Source organism: Macrobrachium nipponense, chromosome 39 (assembly GCF_015104395.2).
Source record: "Macrobrachium nipponense isolate FS-2020 chromosome 39, ASM1510439v2, whole genome shotgun sequence".
Classification (NCBI taxonomy): domain Eukaryota; kingdom Metazoa; phylum Arthropoda; class Malacostraca; order Decapoda; family Palaemonidae; genus Macrobrachium; species Macrobrachium nipponense.
Window position 1 is genome coordinate 5,015,260 of NC_061099.1, and position 20,991 is coordinate 5,036,250.

Sequence of the window (20,991 nt, forward strand, 5' to 3'; positions counted from 1 at the left end):
TAAAAATGATTCTAAAAGAACGGACAATTCCACAAACATGGGGAAAAGGATAAGCTATATACCTACGGCTCAGCCGAGCTTGCGGGCAAATGATGTGTAGGTGGAAGGAGGGAAAAAGGGAGAGAGAGACGCAATTCACACAGGACACCAAAAGGACCATATGGCGCTGCTGATGCTTCAGTTCTTCTTCTTCTTCTTCTTCCACAGTCCTTCATTCCGTTAGGTTCCTGCTCTGCCTGTATACTTGACGCACCGCGTCTTATCGATCAATAAAACGAGGTTTGTAATGATGAGGATTGCTCTTTATGACTTGTTTTCACTTATTCGTTGATTATAACGGCTGTTTTACATAGTTGTGAGAGAAATTTATTCCGTCTCGGAAAACTATCAAGAAAGTTTGCGAGGAATTTTTATACGTAACCGAGGCATTTCATCGCAGAGAATTTAGCACATCTCGACTAATTCATCTAAAACAATTAAAACTTGAATTAACTGCACATTTCTTATCAACATTTACATCGAATTCAATTCCTGAATAATCAAAATCTAGCTGGATGGATGTAAAGGGGAAATTATCACGTCGGTTTTGCTGAGAGAGAGAGAGAGAGAGAGAGAGAGAGAGAGAGAGAGAGAGAGAGACGAGAGAGAGAGAGAGGAGAGAGAGAGAGAGAGGGGGGCATTTCTTCCGGAGGAATATAGGAAGAAGCTTTTCCCGAGCGCACCTGGCATGGTGAAGCCTTCACACTCGGGTGCCTCTACAATAACACAGGTGAGCTGGACAACTTGGCGGTCGGTTTCGAAGTTTTTTTTTTTTTTCTTTCTTTCTTTTACTCTTTTCCAGGTTTTTTTTCCCCCGTTCGTATGTTCTGAATTAATACGTGACTCGCCCTTCGCCGAGATTTGACGCGTATTAGAAGCAATGCTTTTTTTTTTCTTTTTTTTTTTTACAGGTATTTAATTCGTTGCGCATGAATCCTGATTACGTCAGGTAAGCCTAGGATGAGCGATTATAAAGGGGGAGACGTTGATCTGACTGCTGATACTACTAATACTGTTGCTATAACAATATGAAGAAATTATGAAAAAAAAATGACAGCCATTGCAGGAGATATCCTGCAATGGCTGTCATTCTTTTCTATCAGAACAAACGTCCACAGCACCTCAAGAGTTAAACGAAGAGATCCAGCTATGAAAACAATACTAGCAAAAATACACAACATGAATGGCGTACAAAAATATACAACAATCATTAGAGTAAATAGTTACTGATAAAAATATATGAAAACATAAAAACACGATCTGCAACTCATGCATTATAGCTTTAGCAAACAATGACTTTACAAAGTGGATGTGAAAAGGTTGGTGAGGAAGGGGGAGGGCATGGGGGCTTCCCCAGGATGGGGGAAGGGGTAGGATCCTCAGGGGCAACAAGGATATTGACCTGATAGATCCCCAACACTTCTGATTGTTTATTCATTTATTTTTATTTAAAAATTTCTTAACTTATTCATTCACTGACGTTCTAACATGTTTCTAGATTTCATCTTAAATTTCCAATTTATGCAGCATAAAGCAGAATAAAAATAATGCGCTCAATTAATAAAAAAAATATTATTGATCAACAGTTGTGGTTATCCATTGTAGTAATTCATATTCAGATACACACCTCAATTTCTCTAATACCTTCGAATTCCTTAAGTTTTCTTTCAGACAACTGCAAAACTTTACAACACAGATTTCTCGAAAGTTAAATAAGCAACTGCTTTATTGTGAAAGATACAAAACAATTTGAAAAAGCATCAATCATTTTGATAATAACCTATAAAACGAGAGAGACAGAGATATGACACCGTCATTCGTTTGTTTGGGTGAGAATCGCAACGCAATCAAACAAGACGATGACAAAAGCTAAGCGTGTTCCGCACCTGTCGAAATTCCTCTCTTGCTTGACAGAGAGAAAAAAAATGACTATTAACGATTTCCCGATGGCTATCAACTTTGGAGGATTGTGTGGTTCCTAGGTTCTACACTAAATTGAAAATTAAAAACAGGTAATTGAGAAGTCTGTGAGACGACTTTGAGGAAAACACAACGATAAATCATACAACAAAAATCAATTACTAAATAAATTTATCGTATTTTTTTTTCGTCCACATAACAAATCCTTTGCACCGATTCTCGCAGTTAACATAAAACGAAAATAGTGGTTCCTCTATTATTATTATTATTATTATTATTATTATTATTATTATTCAGAAGATGAACCCTATTCATACGGATCAAATTTCCAAAGAATATGGTGTTCATTTGAATTACTTAGCGGAAGGCCAAAGGAAATATAGAAAGAAGAGATTGAACAAAGCGATATCGTGTGGTCGAAAGGTAACTTAATTGTAAATGTATTGCAATTCGTGGAACAAATTTAGTGTTGATGTGTGTTGCCGATGAAATGCAGTGGCTGACGATATCTGTCAACTAACAAATGAGTTGAGACTTTTGATAACGCGCATTAGCGAATAAATAAATCGATAACGGAACTGAGGAATTAGCAATGGAATGCAGGTTAAAGAATAGCTTAAATAACTGAAGTCATTTAAGAAGAATGCAAGTTAATCAGTGACTTAAGAAAAAGATGAATGAATGCGCAATTAGCGCAAATGAATAAGTTAAGTATATCTCAGTTCAACCAGACCACTGAGCTGATTAACATCTCTCCCACGGCTGGCCCTAAGGAGTAGATGTTTTTTTTTTTACATGGCTAGGAACCTAGTTCAAACGAATAAACATTATAAAAATCCTAATGTATGGATAAATGAATGTGTGTGTGTGTGTGTGGGCCAAGTTTTGTTAATGAATACAAGGAAAACAGACAGTGAACCACTGCCTTTTATGAATGAGTGAATGAATGGACGTGAAATTTTGAGTAAATGACTTACCAAGATGACACCGAATTGACCAACATCCAAATTCTTCCACAAATCCAGAGGAAAAAAAATATAAAAAAAAAACATATATACGTAAAGCAGTACCGAAAAGAAACGATAGGTGAAAAGACGAGAATACATTGACCTAGGCGCCATAGAGGTATTAAAACACCAGGAACAACAAGTAACATTACGGAAGACTGTGAAACCAACCAGCTGTTGGCCAGTGGAATGTGATGAAGCTAGTGTAATCTACACAGAATTGATGGCAACCATGGCCAGATGATGAGGCAATAAATCACGCACATTACTGATATAAATCTGAACAGACACGTGAATTTACTCGCTCTGGGGAAATTACTGTGAAGAATATGTAATCAAGGTGTTATACGAAATGAATACAAAACCGTATATGATAACAATTATACAGGTAGCAAAAAAAAAAAAAAAAAAAAAAAAAACGCTTGGTAAAGACGATAGTTAATAAAAACCACCAAATACTTCTTAGAGTAACAATACAAATTATCAAATAAACTAAACTAGATGGCTGAAACACGCACGTATCAACAGGCACTTCATTACCGTAAAAAATACGGCATTATCCTATAAATCTAGATATTATGAAACTTACAACTATGATTTACACAACAGGAAACAAAGGTATGGTCGTTGTACTAATTAAATAGTCTGCAAATAGGCTTCAAACACCGCGTCTTTCAATCATGGCAACCAGTCAGACTATTTACAGCATTTAACAGCAGTGTTGCAAGAAATTTACAGAAGAAAGACTGATTCAAAATCCAGCATTAAGCGATGCTATGGGTTATACACCAATTATAAAGCTGAAACAAAATACTAAAATAACTTTATAATGAACATTAAACCACAAAAATTTGGTACCTGCCATCGCTTGAGTGCTGTTGATTAATAATTAATACCAATGTTTTGAGCGTCTCAGTAAATTTAAAACATTATTTGGACTTCCATGTTTAAATATCTCATGGCTGCCAAACGATAGTTTACTTTCTGTAGTTACATGAAAACTGATACAGTCTACGCTCGATTCAACATTAAGGGTGTGATGCGTGAATGTTTAAATTCGTATATAGCAAAATGCATTATTATATGTTGGGACTGAAAGTGAGTACAACAAATGTTGACACAAACAGATAACGAGCTCTATGTGACTTTGAACAGAAAATGGAGATGCAATGAATGAACGAAAACGGAGTGAGTGACGTATGACTGCTTGAATCTAAGAAACTGACGTAACAAAGCATCACAATAACATACACAGGAATTTGTCAGTTAAGGGAATTAAGGTATTGCAGTTTTGAATTAAAAATATTAACAATAGTCTGGAACAACGGGGATAGATAATTTGACAAGAAAGACTCCTTATAATATAAAGTCTAATATTAAACAACAGAGATATAATTATAGTGATATAAGTGTTAAAATACACAAAATTGGAAATGAAATAACCATTTATATACATAAAAAAATTAGGGTTTCAGTTCTATACATTTTATACCTTTGTAACAGATTACATTACAATGATGCTGAACTGACACAAACACACTTATTGTCAACTTGAAAATCCTTCACTAAATTCATAATTTTCCTTTTTTTTTCTTAGTGTGTGAATCACTTAACACTTCTGTAAGATGCAATTTTTAAGTATTGTTTATTTTCTCTCGTAATGTGTCATATTTTCCTGGTAATCCTGCTGCTATTACCAACGATGGAGTCTAGTATACTTTGTAGCACCAACACAAACATCGCTCCGGTCACTTACAAATCAAGCAAGTTAAGTAATATACTAAAAACAAACGAAATAATAATTGCCCTAAACATACAACAAATCAAAAGTGGAGAGAGAGAGAGAAAAAAAAAAAACTACGAGTTCACTTTGTCCCCCTTAACTTAATGACTTGCCTTTGTTCGTTATGAACTAAATGGTAAGTGAATTGTGTTTGAGTGTATTCAGCGTGAATATTCGTTAATTGTGCCTGGCTGTGACACGCCTTGGCGCTCCGCATTACGAGTAGGTACGGTACAGGTCACAGTGGTCGGGTCCAGCAGCGCAGCACACTCATGAGAGACAGAGAGAGACCACCTGTTTCTGTTTCTCAAGTCACATGTGTTACTGTCATGAGTAACGTGTGCCATCTGTTGTTCGGCTCCTTGGCTATTCGCTCGTTTTCTTCGATTCTGTCTGTCCGTCTTCTCTCTTCTTCGCTTTTTCTCTCCGAAAGGTATATTGATTGGTGGTCTTTTCTTTTACGGCAGGTATCCCAGGGAGTTTTCGATGTTGTCCGAGAAGAGGAAGGAATTGTTGGCCTGCATGGACGAGTAAGCGTCGTCCTCCGACTCCGAGGCCGACTGGTTGAGGTGGTTGATGAGATCGGTCGTCTGGTTGAGCTTCAACTCGGAGAACAGAGCCGCGATCTCCGCCGTCTTTTTCATGGAGAGGATGGACGCCGTGTCGCTCCCCTCCCTCTGCTGCCGCTGGGACGCTCCCCTGTAGACCACCTTCCCGGAGGGGTCGACTGCGGACACCAGTAAGATCTTCTGACGGGATGCAGAAGACCCTCTGGACCCCTGGGATCGATGGGTGCCCATGCCGCTTCCGCCGCTCCCGTCGGAGGATGCCTGCGATCCTCTGGAGCCCCCGGACCCTAGAGAGCCCGAGGGGTGCCTTCTGAGTCTCGGCGACATCAAGAGGGAATCGGTGCTGCCCGACCTCTGATGGGGGCCCACTCTGCGACTGCTGCTGTTTTGGCTGTGGTAACCCGACCCTCCAGATGACCTCCGGACGACCGAGATTTCGGAGTCTGACGACAGGTTGGAGGATAAGCTCTTCTTTCTCATGACCTCGGGATGCATGGAGAACACGGTGCCGGCAGATCGACTCTTGCTGTGCTCCGTCAGGTAAGAGGAGGAACTCTTATGCCTGGTGGCACTGCTGGAAGAGCCCCCGCTATTTCTCTTCCACGATGTCGGGTGCGATTCCAGTTCGCTCAGGTTGGAATGGGAGCCGTAGCCCTTCTTGTAGGCGGCCGCGCTCTGGACCGTCGTCTCGGTGTTCGTGTCGGTTTCGGAATCGAGGTTGATCTCGTACATCTTGAGGCCGTTCTTCTTGATGCGCTTGAGAGAGCAGTAACACTTTTCGCTCTCGGCGCAACTCTCGGTGTCGCAGTCGCAGGACGAATCGCGGCCCTTGTGAATATGCTTGTCGTGGGGTTTGTTGGGCGACCTCCGAGGTAGAGAGCAGTAACATTTGCTAGAACATTCGCTGTCGTAGCCACACTCACTGCAAGAGACGTAACCATCAACGGCACGACGTGGCATCGGCGTTTTCGGTGCCACCTTTCTTCCCGTGCCCGAGAGCATGTGGGTGAACTCATTTTCTTTATTATCGACGACCTTAGCACTGCTTTCTTTCCCTGCTTTCTCGAAAGCGTAGCGATTTTTGTTATTGACCAGCTTTCTAAGCGGCGACTTATCTTTCAGGTAACTGGACTGCAAACTGGAAGCTCTTGATCCTAAGCGAGAGAACGATTTCTTCGTCGCTTTCAGAACATTGGAAATGGTTGACCCGTCACTGTCTGAATCCATGAGACTCATGAGAGACGTACTGCGACCTCTGTGCTTTTTCATGATATTTTTAGACCGCTGGTAAATTTCGTCTTTCGATAACGTTAGGGCCAGTTTCAAGAGGATTTCCCTGTGTTCGGGGTCCATTTCACTGAACGACATTCCCTTCGGATTGATGACCTGTTTTAAAACGTCATCCACGCTGTTCAAACCGGTCTTCTGTTTGACATCATCCAAGAGGTCCTGGAAGTTGTATTTATTGGTCACGTTCATGAAGGACTTGGACCTTGGGAGGGCCACCCGCGTATAAACATCGCCGGGATCGAGCAAGAACCCACCAGGTTGTCTGTCACTGATGGACCTCTTCAGGCGGTGCTTGCTCTCCTGTGGGTCTTCCAAAATGACGTGTGACTGCAAGAGGTCCTCGCTGTTGGCTCTCCTGAGCTTGCCTGCAAATCTGGGAGACTCGGGCCTCTGCGTCCTCTTCTTCCTAGGGGGCCGAATGGGAACCATTTCACTGTCACTCATGACGTGCCTGTCGTCATCTCTGTTGTCACTGGAGGCCTCGCTGGGGGCTTCGCTCCTCATGTTTTCCAGAAGGGCCTGGTACAAGTTAGCTGCGATGACAATGGCGTCCTCCGCCGACTGGCAGACGAACCCGTGACACTCGAGCACTTTGGGCACCCCGACTTTGCGCATGACGCAGGCGAACATCGGAGGATGCTGAATAGCCATCACAGACGGTTCGGGCACATTGAGGGGATGATACAGGTTGTATTTATCCTGCGCTTCGGGATCACAGATGAGGGGTAAGAACGCGAATGTGTAACCCACTTTACCCCCTTCCGCCAGTTCCTTCCGAATGACGAGTTTGACGGCAGCCCAGACGGCAATCGTTGGAAAAGGATTGGTGAATTCGGCAAACCCATCCTGAGAATCGATCGGCGAATTGCTATAGGTAATCCTCAAGCCCGCGTCTGTGATCTGCAGGGAACCAGGGACCGGCCTCTTGCCCCTCGAAACACTGAGGCGGTACTTGTAGTAGAGGTCTTTCAAGGGTGTCTGCAGGACATCCAAACTGGTGGCCTTCTCAGACAGTTGCAGCGCTCCCAAGTAATCAACGCGATACTTCATGGCGGAAGGCGGCGGCCGACGTGCCTCCGCCTCACGTGATTCAAAAGAACTGACGCCACTGCCCTTGCTACTGTTACTCCTGCTGCTGGCGCTGCTCTTGTGGGAAGGGGTGGTGGAGGGGGGAGGGGTCGGGGTGACGGCGGCCGTATCCAGGTGTCGTGTCGGCTGAGGCGGAGGGGAAGGGGAAGACGCCGCTAATGAAGGCGGGGAAAAAGGGGGTTCGGTTGCACGCGAGGTGGCCTCCGAAGAAAACGTCTTCTGGGGGGGCGCCGCCGCCGCCAAGACTTTCCCGGCGCCCCCGCTAATCAGAGGTTCGTTAGTAGCGTCAGCGAAGAGCCTCTCGATCTGCGCTTGCACCGTGGCCCTGACGTCCAGGAAGGCCCTCTGGCGCTGGTCCCGCCCTCCGAACATCCTCTCCAGCTCCTCCTGGACGGGGTTGGTGGTCTGACTAGAATGTGGCGCCTGTCGCGAGCTGTTCGTGCTGCTGTTGCTGTTGCTGTTCTCCTGACGGCGCTTGTCCCTGAAGAGGGAGTCGATCCGCTGCTTGTAAGTGGACGTGATGGTCCCGGTGTCCGAGTAGACGGAATCGTCGAGTTGGGACAAACGGAAGCTGTAGGTTTCCTCTTCATATTTCACCATGATGACTCCGTCGAGGAAGTGGCCAGAGGATGGACAGGCTGACGGAGATGACGGATGATGGCGCTGGGGACCAGGAAGTGTCCTTCGCAGACCAAAAGGGGCAGGTCACCCTGCGGAAAAGGAAACAAAATATTAGAAGGAAGATCAGCGATGTCATTCGGCATTCACCTAGAGTGTTTAAATAGAGATCAGTGATGTAATTTAGCATTCATCTTAATTATTTAAAGGTCTGTGATAGAATTCAGTATTCAACGTAATTAATGTAAAGATCAGCAAAATAACTCAAAACTGTCATACTAGATCAACAGATTGCAACAGTATAACACCATGAACAATAATTCTGAGAAACGTTAAAGAAATCTAAAAGTAAAATAATTATTAATATTACATGACGATTAAAATGCTTGATAAATAAAGACACATCTTTTGAAAATAAAACCTAAAACAACAACAATGCCCAAAATATAATTCAACATTACAAAAAATATTGTTTCAGTGATTCACAAACATAACAGTACTATGACTAATAACACTTTTCTTATCATGAAACCTTTTCCATCAATTTTCTTCGATATACAAATTCTCTAAATATAAATTACTATTACATAAACAAAAAAAGAGAGACATACAAGTATACATCTATAACAAAAGAACAATCTCTACAAAACAAAAGTCAAAAGCATTTCACGTAACAACAAAAGTCTAAAGCAAGTTATTCACGTATTTTTTTTAAACAAGGTTACTCCCGGAAAAAAAAAAAATAGAACAAAACTGAAGTCTTGAACATGGCCTCAACAGGTGTTATACGACGGCCACAGAAGAATGCGTGTTATGTCACGTGGGTAAAATGCTTTGTATGTTTTCTGCAAAAGAAGGGCAGCCACGCGCGTTCAACTGACAAAATGTAACCCGATGTTTTCTCAATGTCTTGTACTACTTATGACCGAAAGGGAGAGATTCGTGTCCCGTAGATGAAATGCGAAGTATCTTAACGTAAGAAATAGCCACCCCCGTTCAGTAAGCATCACGCCCCGTATGTTACCAGAATCCAAAAGGAAACCAGCCGCGTTCAGTAGAAACTCTGATGCGTGTCTATCAGTCCAAAAGTCATTCAAGCCGTGTTAATTTGGCGAAATGACTAGCAGATTTCATTTTCATTTATATTATTTTCGTTTTGTTTTGGCCGTGTTATTTCAAAACCCGTCAGGAAACGAACAATTTGATAAATTTTAATGTCGTGTACATGACAATAAGAAGTGTGTACTATTTCACACTTTATGTACTACAAGATAAAACTTTATATCACTGACATTTCGCTTGTATTAATATCAAACTGATATTAGCATCTGTGTGTGTGTGTGTGTGTGTGTGTGTGAGAGAGAGAGAGAGAGAGAGAGAGAGAGAGAGAGAGAGAGAGAGAGAGAGGCGGGTGGGGGTTGGGGGGGGGGGGTGTGGTTGATGGTATCCGTTCTTTTCCCGTTCATTCAGCAATCATTCCTCACTAACCGATTAACTGAATCATACGCAATAATTAAACTGGACTAAATTCTCTCCTAAACATATCTTGTTGAACGGTTAATTTTGTTATGAAGCGAGCCTAGATATTAAAAAAGCATTTGGAGGTTAAACAAAGGAATAACGGAAAGGGAAAATCAATGGAAACCTTTTATATATATATATATATATATATATATATATATATATATATATATATATATATATTACTGAAGAAGAAACTGAATATCTCCTATAAATAAACATTCCTTACATTACAATAAAAAAAAATATCACGTATCAATTCTCAGACCTTTAAGCACACAGACCGTTGCAAAAGTGCAAGAAAATAATTTAATATTGGCGTAGGAGGAAAGTTGCCCGTGTCAGTTGTGCGTATTTAAGGCGTCATCTGTGCCCATTGTATAAAATGATCTTCTGAGGAATTTCATATGAAAACCATCTGTGTTTATGTCTCTCTCTCTCTCTCTCTCTCTCTTTTCACAGTGACCAAATTTTATTTAGAATTTTAGACACTTTTCTACAATAGAAATGTAACATAATTTCCTCATTAAGGCGATAAATGCTAGTCTTTCTTTAAATCTTCAGCTGAAAACTCTTAATGGACAGCGTCAAGAGGCTATAAACCCAAGAGAGCCCCAAACGAAAACCAGCCCGCTAAGAGAGACAAATGAAAGCAAGAGGTGACAAACAGCTAAATACCACGGAACAGGAAAAAAACAGGTACACCTGTATTCACCTCGGAAATACAAGTAATAGATTGGGGAGAAATTCTTAGATAGGGATATGTTGGGTTCATTTAAGAAAAATCATTGGTACGAAAATACCGTAATATCGCCATAGGGGTTGGAGCAGTACTGCCGCTAGCCATGGCTCTGTAATTTTATCTAATTCACTTCATCTACAGTAATGAATTTTCATTCTTACCGGAATTTCTCACAAAATATTACCCTCACCTTCCTAAGAATGGGTCTCAACGGTGACTGAAGGACAAACCATGGAACGTTTCCTTTCTTGTCTATCTCTCGCGGTAAAAGAACACCCGCTACTTTTATTCCAGTAAGGATTCTGGGATTGTAAGAGTGAGCGTAGGATCTTTTTTTTCTAGATTTTTTTTTTTTTTTTTTTTTTTTTTTTTTTTTTTTTTTTTACCAGAAAACAGAGTTATTTTTAACGTAGGGCTTAAGGAACAACAGACAGAAGAATTGATATTTCTAGCAGACCTTAATATGTTTTAATGTTGTATTAGATTAACACTTGAACGAGATTATAGCTCTACGACGAACATACTTCCTGAAAGAATACCACATGTGACATACGTCATGACAGTATTAATGCGATGTATCTTAAGTTATAAGGGAGAGGGAATTCTGACAGCCTAGGCATCTACTTCTCATGAGGGGCGAAAAGAATTAAAATGCCGAAAAAAAGGACATCCCTCGTTAGATCCCAGGACAGGAAACTGTCACAATAAACGAAAAGTACCACTAAGAAGAAGAAGAGACCCGTGCTACTTATAAAGGTACTTAAAAAGGTATGTGTTTCCTTGTAGCATTTGCCCCCACCCCCGCTTTTTTTTTTTTTTTTTTTTTTTTTTTTGTGCTTATTGAAGCTGAAATGATCTGAGAAATTCCATTTCAACCGCACTTTGCTAATTACCTGTGAGGTTGGGTGCTGGTTTGGGTTAGGGAAGTTCGGGGATGGTGGGGTTGGTTGGGTGCCGGTTTGGGTTAGGGAGTCGGGGTGGGGTTGGTGGGGGGCTGGGGGGGGGGGGTGAGGTTAGAGCCCAATGTCAAGGGCCATATGGTGGAAAATACATGCGAGTACTATATACAAAAAACAAAGCGGCGGCGAGGAGAGAGAGAGAGAGAGAGAGAGAGAGAGGGAAACCGAGAGAGAGATGAGAGCGAGAGAGAGAAGAGAGAGAGAGAGAGAGAGAGAGAGCCCAATGAATTAGTTGAAAGGCAGATATATGAAACGACTATAACGAATGGCAATCGTCTTAAGTAAGCCGATACAAAACAAGAACCCAGCACAGGAAAATATAAAATATCCAACGTCTCATATTCAAGATCTGGCGTCTATGAGATATTTTATAAAACAGATATAAATGGAGATAAGAGATAAATCTATAATTCCATTTGGGGCAAACTCGGGAGAGTAATATAATGAAAGAAGCGTGGAACTGGTCACAATTGATGGTGGCGGTGGAGGGGAAGGTAGTTTCACAGTCCTGAGAACTGACTCCGCCATCTGGTCGTTCTTATTCATCCGGGAATCTCCCTCCAAACTGTGCGTGACACACGAGAAGGTAAGATTGCACAATTTTCCTTCTACTTTTTCGTCTTCTCCTTTCTTAATAAAAGTAAGAAGAAGGTGGTCCAACTGTCTTTGAGTGTAGTCACAACGATCAGAGCTCTCGTGAAACGAGAATCAAGACAAGCACAACCACTATGGGTAATTAACTTTGTTTCGCTTCTAATCTGCTCATAACATGAAACAAGTTCATTAAAACCTTAAAAAACGAATTGCGTTCTCAAAGCAAAGAGAAGGAAAAGACAGGTCACAGATAATGGCTGTTTATGCAGTCATGAAATGGATGCCTGTAATTACAGCTCGGACATATGTATTTACAGTTCATGACATGTGAGGTCATAAATTTTCTACAAGTTGCCCCCTAAGTGTATAAAATACTAAATCTTATATACGGAGATTTCAACGGTGCAGTAAATATAAATCAGAAAGATACCAAGCAATGATTTTTCCAATTCAAATATAAGACTATTACCTTGTTACCTTCCCACAACTGGTAACATTCTTTCATTAAAATGAAAATAATCATTGGTCGGTAGCTTTCTGATTTCTATTTACTGCCCTGTTCAAATCTCCGCTGTGAAGATTTATTAATTTGTAAATCATCGGTAGCTTTCTGATTTCTATTTACTGTGCTGTTGAAATCTCCGTTGTAAAGATTTATTAGTTTGTAAATCATCGTTAGCGTTCTGATTTCTATTTACTTCCCAGTTGAAATCTCCGTTATGAAGATTTATTAATTTGTAAATCATAACAATGGAGATTTCAACGGGACAGTATATAAGAATCTCCGTTGTTAAGAATAATTTTGTAAAATTTCTTTCAAACAGCCGAAACGTGTTTTAAACACAAATAAAAAATCATAACCTATTAAAGATTCATAACCTAATTACAGAAGACACCCGTAGTCACCGAATATCTCATTAGCGAGGGGAAAATGTCTTCACATCATTCACCAAAGTCAAGTTCATCGTCATTACTTGTAACAGCGAGTTGTGTGCGGCCTGACAGAAGCGTTCGCCGAGTCTAAGTACCTCTAGTAATGGTTCGCGTGTAACGAATAAAAGGAAAGAAAGTAGCAGTCAGTTGAAATGACGTATCCGCGGGGAGGGATTACGCTTGCGAGAGCAATGCAAGAAAGGGATTAGGGAGTTACTGAAGTATTATGAGAGGAAAATGTTATCTATGAAATGTTGAGTATAATTTTATCTTTGAAATATTAAAAAAAAAAGATATTTTTATCCATCTATCTATCTGTATACAAACGTACACATATGCACACATATAGTCATATATATATAGATATATATATATATATATTATATAGTTTAGATATAAAACGGGTACATTCAATCTTATGGAATATTCCAGCGAAGAACCCCTCTACCTATGAATATTCAAAGGTGCCTGAGGAGGAGAGAGAGGAGGAGGGGGAGATGTTGGAGAGGAGGGAGGGGTCGGAAGGAGGAGGTGTTTTTGTCGATTGAGGAGCGGTGCCCGGGGGAGAGCGGAGAGAGAGAGAGAGGCAGAGGCTAAGTGTGGACTATTACCCGCAATCACACATTCCTGCTTGAGAAAAGCGTAGAACTAAGAGTGACAATCCACTAACGACAATCCGTCAAGCAGAACGTTGGCGATGATCGTCGCTTAATTCCCCCCTCCCCTCCTACCCCCGCCACACTCCTAGTCATCACTTGCAATCACGATCAGCTTCGTATACATAGCGCTGCTGCTGCTGCTGCTGACGTCAGCAAGATTGATGATGATGTCACTCCGTTCACACGTTATGAGGTAATTAAATTTTTATCTCACATCTGCATCTCTCTCTCTCTCTCTCTCTCTCTCTCTCTCTCTCTCTATACTAATATATATATATATATATATCTATACAATATCTATATATATACAATATATAATATATATATACAAATATATATATATACATTATATATAAAATATATATATAATATATATACTACATATATATATATATATATATAAAATCATCTTTCCTTCTGGTTTCTCTTATTTATTCAATCATAGACCTTTTCTCCCTTGATGGGTTCCATGCAAGTCTTCTGGAGATCATCTGTACCAGAACTGCAGCCCGCTAATTATCGACGAGCCATCAGGTACCCATTCAATGCTCAAGTCAACAGGAGCACGAGCGATTGGTTAGGGACGGCCAGAGTCGTTTTTCACCTACGCATAGGATCGAACTCATAGCTGGTGATATTTAATTTAGGCTGTCAAGGGAAAAGAGTTAGAGCGGTTGGACAGCGAGATAAAAGAGATCCAGAAAATCAAGGAAATGAAGAACAAGGATCTAAAGTCGTTAGAGAGGTTGGACATGAATATATTTATAAAACACATCTGTTGATAAGTTTCAGTAGATATATACGTATGTCCTCAGATGCTCAAAATACATACGTACATACATACATACATATAATATATATGTATATATTTATACATACATATATATATATACTATTATATATATATATATATAATATATATCTATATATATATATATATATATATATGTATAATATAATATAATATATAAATGTATGTGTGTATTTTGAGCATCCGAGGACATACGTATATATCTCCTGAAACTTGTTAATAGTTGTGTTTATTTAACATTTAACAACATGGCAGAATAGAAATAGAAAGACTTCTCAATATGATAAAGAAATATTTATGAGAGAAGGCCTATTACGTTACCAAAAAAAAAATCAATCCACTTCTTGTACTAGTTTTTAACCTTGAATTTTTAAACATCAAGGCTATTTTATTAGCAGACAATTCAAGTCCAGAGAGAGAAGAGAGAGAGAGAGAGAGAGAGAGAGAGAGAGAAGGAGATAGGAGGAGAGAGAGAGAGAGAGAAGGAAGAGAGATACGTGTAAGGCATCACGAAAGAGAATTGCTGCAGCGATTTCCTCTCATAACTGGGTATCAAGACTCGCTGGCAACACGCATGCAAAGCCGTCTTAATATATGTCAGCGAAAGTTAAGTAACCAACCCTCTACAGTAATTTGATTCTTGGCCTACTTCTTTTTCCAAGAGGCCTGTCTTTTGTTAGTTATTCGTGAAAAGAGGAACAAGCTCTCATATTTATTCTTAGTTAAGGTGTCTTCATGTTTACATGACCAGTGCACTGTCACCCTAATGTATTTCGCCTTTTTGTCACCAGAGGGATAGGTAACTTCTAATGAGGGTATGGTGTCTTTCTGACATTATTATTATTATTATTATTATTAGTATTATTATATTATGATTATTATTATTGTTATTATTATTATTAATTATTTATTTATTTTTTTTTTTTTGCTCTATCACAGTCCTCCAATTCGACTGGGTGGTATTTATAGTGTGGGGTTCCGGGTTGCATCCTGCCTCCTTAGAGTCCATCACTTTTCTTACTATGTGTGCCGTTTCTAGGATCACACTCTTCTGCATGAGGCCCGGAGCTACTTCAGCCTCTAGTTTTTCTAGATTCCTTTTCAAGGATCTTGGATCGTGCCTAGTGCTCCTATGATTATGGGTACGATTTCCACTGGCATATCCCATATCCTTCTTATTTCTATTTTCAGATCTTGATACTTATCCATTTTTTCCCTCTCTTTCTCTTCTACTCTGGTGTCCCATGGTATTGCGACATCAATGAGTGATACTTTCTTCTTGACTTTGTCAATCAACGTCACGTCTGGTCTGTTTGCACGTATCACCCTATCCGTTCTGATACCATAGTCCCAGAGGATCTTTTGCCTGATCGTTTTCTATCACTCCTTCAGGTTGGTGCTCGTACCACTTACTACTGCAGGTAGCTGATGTTTCTTGCACAGGCTCCAGTGGAGGGCTTTTGCCACTGAATCATGCCTCTTTTTGTACTGGTTCTGTGCAAGTGCCGGGCATTCACTTGCTATGTGGTTTATGGTTTCATTTTTCGTATTGCACTTCCTAAACATATGGGAGAGATGTTATTTCCGTCTATCATACTTTGAACATATCTGGTTCTTAAGGCCTGATCTTGTGCCGCTGTTATCATTCCTTCAGTTTCCTTCTTGAGCTCTCCCCTCTGTAGCCATTGCCAATTGTCATCGCTGGCTAGTTCTTTAGTCTGTCTCATATTGTCCGTGCATTGGTTTGTTGTGCCAGTCCTCTGTTCTTTCTGTCTTTCTCCTGTCTCTGTATATTTCTGGGTCTTCGTCTACTTTTATTAGTCCTTCTTCCCATGCACTCTTTAGCCACTCGTCTTCACTGGTTTTCAGATATTGCCCCAGTGCTCTGTTTTCGATGTTGACGCAGTCCTCTATACTTAGTAGTCCTCTCCCTCCTTCCTTTCGTGTTATGTATAGTCTGTCCGTATTTGCTCTTGGGTGTAGTGCTTTGTGTATTGTCATATGTTTCCTGGTTTTCTGATCTATGCTGCGGAGTTCTGCCTTCGTCCATTCGACTATTCCTGCGCTGTATCTGATTACTGGCACTGCCCATGTGTTTATGGCTTTTTATCATATTTCCGGCGTTGAGTTTTGACTTGAGTATCGCCTTGAGTCTCTGCATATATTCTTTTTTCCTGATCGTGTCCTTCATCTCTTGGTGTTTTATATCTCCTCCTTCCATTATTCCCAGGTATTTGTATCCTGTCTCATCTATGTGTTTGATGTTGCTCCCATCTGGTAGCTTTATCCCTTCTTCAGTTCTCGTTACTTTGCCTTTTGTATGTTGACTAAGGCGCATTTTTCTATTCCAAACTCCATCCTGATGATCCCCAGATACAATCCTTACAGTCTGGATTAGGGTATCTATTTCCTTGATGCTCTTACCATACAGCTTGATGTCGTCCATGAACATCAGATGGTTGATTTTGTTGCCTCTTTTCTTGAGTTGGTACCCGTGGAGGAGTGGGTTAGGTCGTCAATAGACTTAAGTCAAGTTAAGCAACATTGGGGCTGGTCAGTCGTTGGATGGGTGACCGCTCTCCTCGGCGTTGATTCCTTGGGAAAGGATCTTTACCATAATTTCCTCAGTCTACTCAGCTGTAAATGAGTACCTATCCCTGATGGGGTAGGGTCCAGCTATGGGTTAAATAGCAAAACTCAGCAATGATGGAAAGAAATGAAGGAATAAACGACACGACGTAAATGGAACCTCTGGCAACAGAGGAGCTTCGTCCGGCAACCAGGTATTCAACCCAATTGTAGGGGAAGACGGTCAGGTACTTTGGAGGTCGTTCATCCAGCAACTGATCACCACAACGACAGAAAAAAAAAAAAATAATCAACAGCCTGAGATTGGAGCGACAGAGGCAAAAAAGGAAGACAAGAAATGGACAAGAGAAGAAAATAAGGAAATATGGAGATGCTACATCAGAAGCAACCCGACGGAGAGAGGATAGAGATAGAAGAAGATTGGTCAAAACATCCGGTGGAATAGAGGATAACACCCCCAAACAGAGCAAGAGGCTTGGGCAGCCAACCAATTATTTATTATTTTATTTTATTATTATTCTATTATTATTATTACTTATTATTGAGTTATTAGTTATTATTATTAAAAAGATGAGCTTTATTCATATGGAGCATTTAAAAAAATAAGAATTTTCGTCAGTTATTAAATTACGAGGAGAATGTTGTAATTCAATACAAATAATAACGTAAATAAGTTGGTGTATTAAACTTAAATTAATGGCTAACGTCTGTTTTTAATGAGAATTTTTCCTTGAATACTTGACGCAATTCAGGACCGAATTGTTAGCACAAGCTAAGCAAGGCGAGAAATCCAGCATCCATTCCTACAAATGCATTATCAAATCAAAACAAATAAAAGAAGAGAAAACGCATAATCATCAACAGAGCCAATGAACGTGTCAGCCTTGTTTCTACGAGAAAGTCAGCCCAATTGAACGCACCAAGCGAAGGCATAAGAGGACCATGACCCGTTTTCTTTGTAGTCCACATCACTCGAGGGGAAACTTAACTGTTTTCCGAGATCGTAGCAATCTCTATCAGATAACATAATAAAAATTAAGAATAACTTTTAATTTCAAAGGCATAAGGCCTACGGATGCCACTGCTTATACGAAGAGGTGACAATGATGTATTAAGAAAAGCAAAGAAATTTTTGAAATATACAGTAAAGCAATAAATTTAATAACGAGAATAATCGTAGGGGGCGCAACTGATGACAATATATCGTCTCCCTTTTATCATTATCAATATTTCTCTTATCATGAGGTAAATACACAAAAACAATATTATGATTATGTTATTATCTAAATCAATTAATATTCATGGTGGAAAAATAAACTGCAACTTACATTTATGACAAGCAAAACTTATGAAAGGAATTAGAAAGCTAAATGGACACAAAGAGAAAAGAAGAGGCCAAGTAACGAAAAAACGTTGAAACTTGTTTAACACGCTGGAATATTAGGCCAAACCTATTGAACACTTTCTTTGCTCTCGGTAAGTTTAATTTACTGATCTGCTTTACTTCTTATCTTTAAGGCTGAAGTTTTGAAGGAAAAGGAAAAGTTGGCTGCCACGATGCTCCATTTTCTTTATGTCTATGCCCACAACTGTTTCAGCCATTAATCCCATGCTATCTTCAGGGTAGTTTCAGCCATTGATGCATGGGTATCTTCAGGAAGTTTCAGCAATTAATGCAAGGCTATTTTCGGGGCAGTTTCAGCCATTAATGTATAGGTATCTTCAGGGCAGTTTCAGCCGTTAATGCACTGGTATTTTCGGGGCAACCTTTTCATATCGTTGTGCCACCCAGCTTCTTCTCTCATCTATTATCTTTATTCTGATCTTTAAAATATCCAGTTCATCGACCCAGGACATTATGTTTTGTCTTTGTTGAAAGGTACGTGTGTGTGTGTCTGTGTGAGAGAGAGAGAGAGAGAGAGAGAGAGAGAGAGAGACCTTACCTTACAGACCTTACATCTTGTTCGGGTTGCCCCAGGTCCCTCAGTGTGAGGCACCTCTAATGTCTACCAGAGAGTTGCTAGGGTGGCATCTTCCGGTATATTTTTGCATCTTCCCAATCTTGGATGGTCTGGGATGCAGCTTAGATATTTGTCGAGCTTATTCTTAAACACATCTACGCTCACTCCTGATATATTCCTCAGATGAGCTGGCAACGCATTGAATAGACGCTGCATTATCGATGCTGGTGCGTAGTGGATTAATGTCCTGTGTGCTTTCCTTATTTTTCCTGGTATAGTTTTGGGCACTATTAATCTACCTCTGCTTGCTCTTTCTGATATTTTTAGCTCCATGATGTTTTCGGCTATTCCTTCTATCTGTTTCCATGCCTGAATTATCATGTAGCGTTCTCTTCTCCTTTCCAGACTATATAATTTTAAAAATTGTAGTCTTTCCCAGTAGTCAAGGTCCTTAACTTCTATTCTAGCTGTAAAGGACCTTCGTACACTCTCTATTTGTGCAATATCCTTTTGATAGTGTGGGTACCATATCATATTGCAATATTCAAGCGGACTACGAACATATGTTTTATAAAGCATAATCATGTGTTCAGCTTTTCTTGTTTTGAAGTGCCGTAACAACATTCCCATTTTTGCTTTACATTTTGCCAATAGAATTGCTATTTGATCATTGCATAACATGATCCTATTCATCATCACACCAAGGTCTTTAACTGCTTCCTTATTTGTGATTGTCTCATTATTAGGTCCCCTATATGCATATAGCTTTCCTTCTCTAACTCCATAATTTATTGATTCAAATTTATTAGAGTTAAATACCATCCTATTTACCTCTTGCCCAATCATATACTTTGTTAGGTCTTTTTTTTGTAGCGCGTTCCTATCTTCATCACAGTAATTTCTCTACTTATTCTTGTGTCATCGGCGAAACTACTCACTACCGAGTCCTTAACATTACTGTCTATGTCTGCAATCGTAATAACAAACAGTATTGCAGCTAACACCGTACTTTGTGGCACACCGGATATTACCTTAACTTCATCCGATTTCTCATCGTTTGCAATAACTATCTGTTTTCTGTTGTGTAAAAATTCTTTTAACCATCTTCCTATTTTATCCACTATATTATGTTTTCTAATTTTCTTCGCTAATATATTATGGTCTACCTTGTCAAAAGCTTTTGCAAAGTCTAGATAAACCATATCTGTTTCATTTCCTCTTTTCATATTTTTGTATATGTTCTCTCGGTGGACTAACAGTTGGGTTTGTGTACTTTTTCCGGGTACAAAACCATGTTGTTCTATATTAAACAAATTATTTTTTATTAAATGTTTCATAATATTTTTCTTTATTACCCTTTCATACACTTTCATAATATGTGATGTTAGACTCACAGGCCTATAATTACTTGCCTCTAGTCTTGATCCACTTTTGAAAGTAGGGGTAATATATGCTAATTTGTGCTCATCATAAATGTTGCCTGTATCTACACTTTGTCTTAATAATATTGCAAGTGGCTTTGCGATAGAATGAATTACTTTCTTTAACAAAATAGCAGGGACACCATCAGGCCCTGCAGCAGCTCCATTTTTAATTTCATTTATAGCCTGCACAATATCAGCTTCATTAATATCTATGTCAGCTAAATATTCACTATTTTTGTCCCTTACTTCTATATCATTATCTTCATTATCAATTCTAGGGGTGAATTCTCTCTTATATCGTTCTGCCAATATGTTGCATATTTCCTTTTTTTCATTCGTTAATCTCCCTTCAATTCTCAGAGGGCCTATTTCTATTCTTCTTTTATTCATCTTTTTTGCGTACGAGTATAATAGTTTGGGGTTTTGCTTGATATTTACCAGGGTTTTTTCTTCCAAGTCCCATTTTTCATTTTCTTGTGATTG

The 20,991-nt window shown here is 39.8% G+C and overlaps 1 protein-coding gene across 1 annotated transcript in view; it reads right to left on the reverse strand.

The window, feature by feature from the left end:
* Positions 1-677: 677 nt before the first annotated feature.
* The window catches only part of LOC135210059 (uncharacterized), a 113,202-nt gene continuing 92,888 nt past the window's right edge, over positions 678-20,991 (reverse strand). Inside the window, exon 3 of the mRNA XM_064242852.1 lies at positions 678-8,407. Coding sequence (XP_064098922.1) covers positions 5,208-8,297 — 3,090 coding nt within the window. The 5' untranslated portion in view covers positions 8,298-8,407 and the 3' untranslated portion in view covers positions 678-5,207. The remainder of the gene's footprint in view (positions 8,408-20,991) is intronic.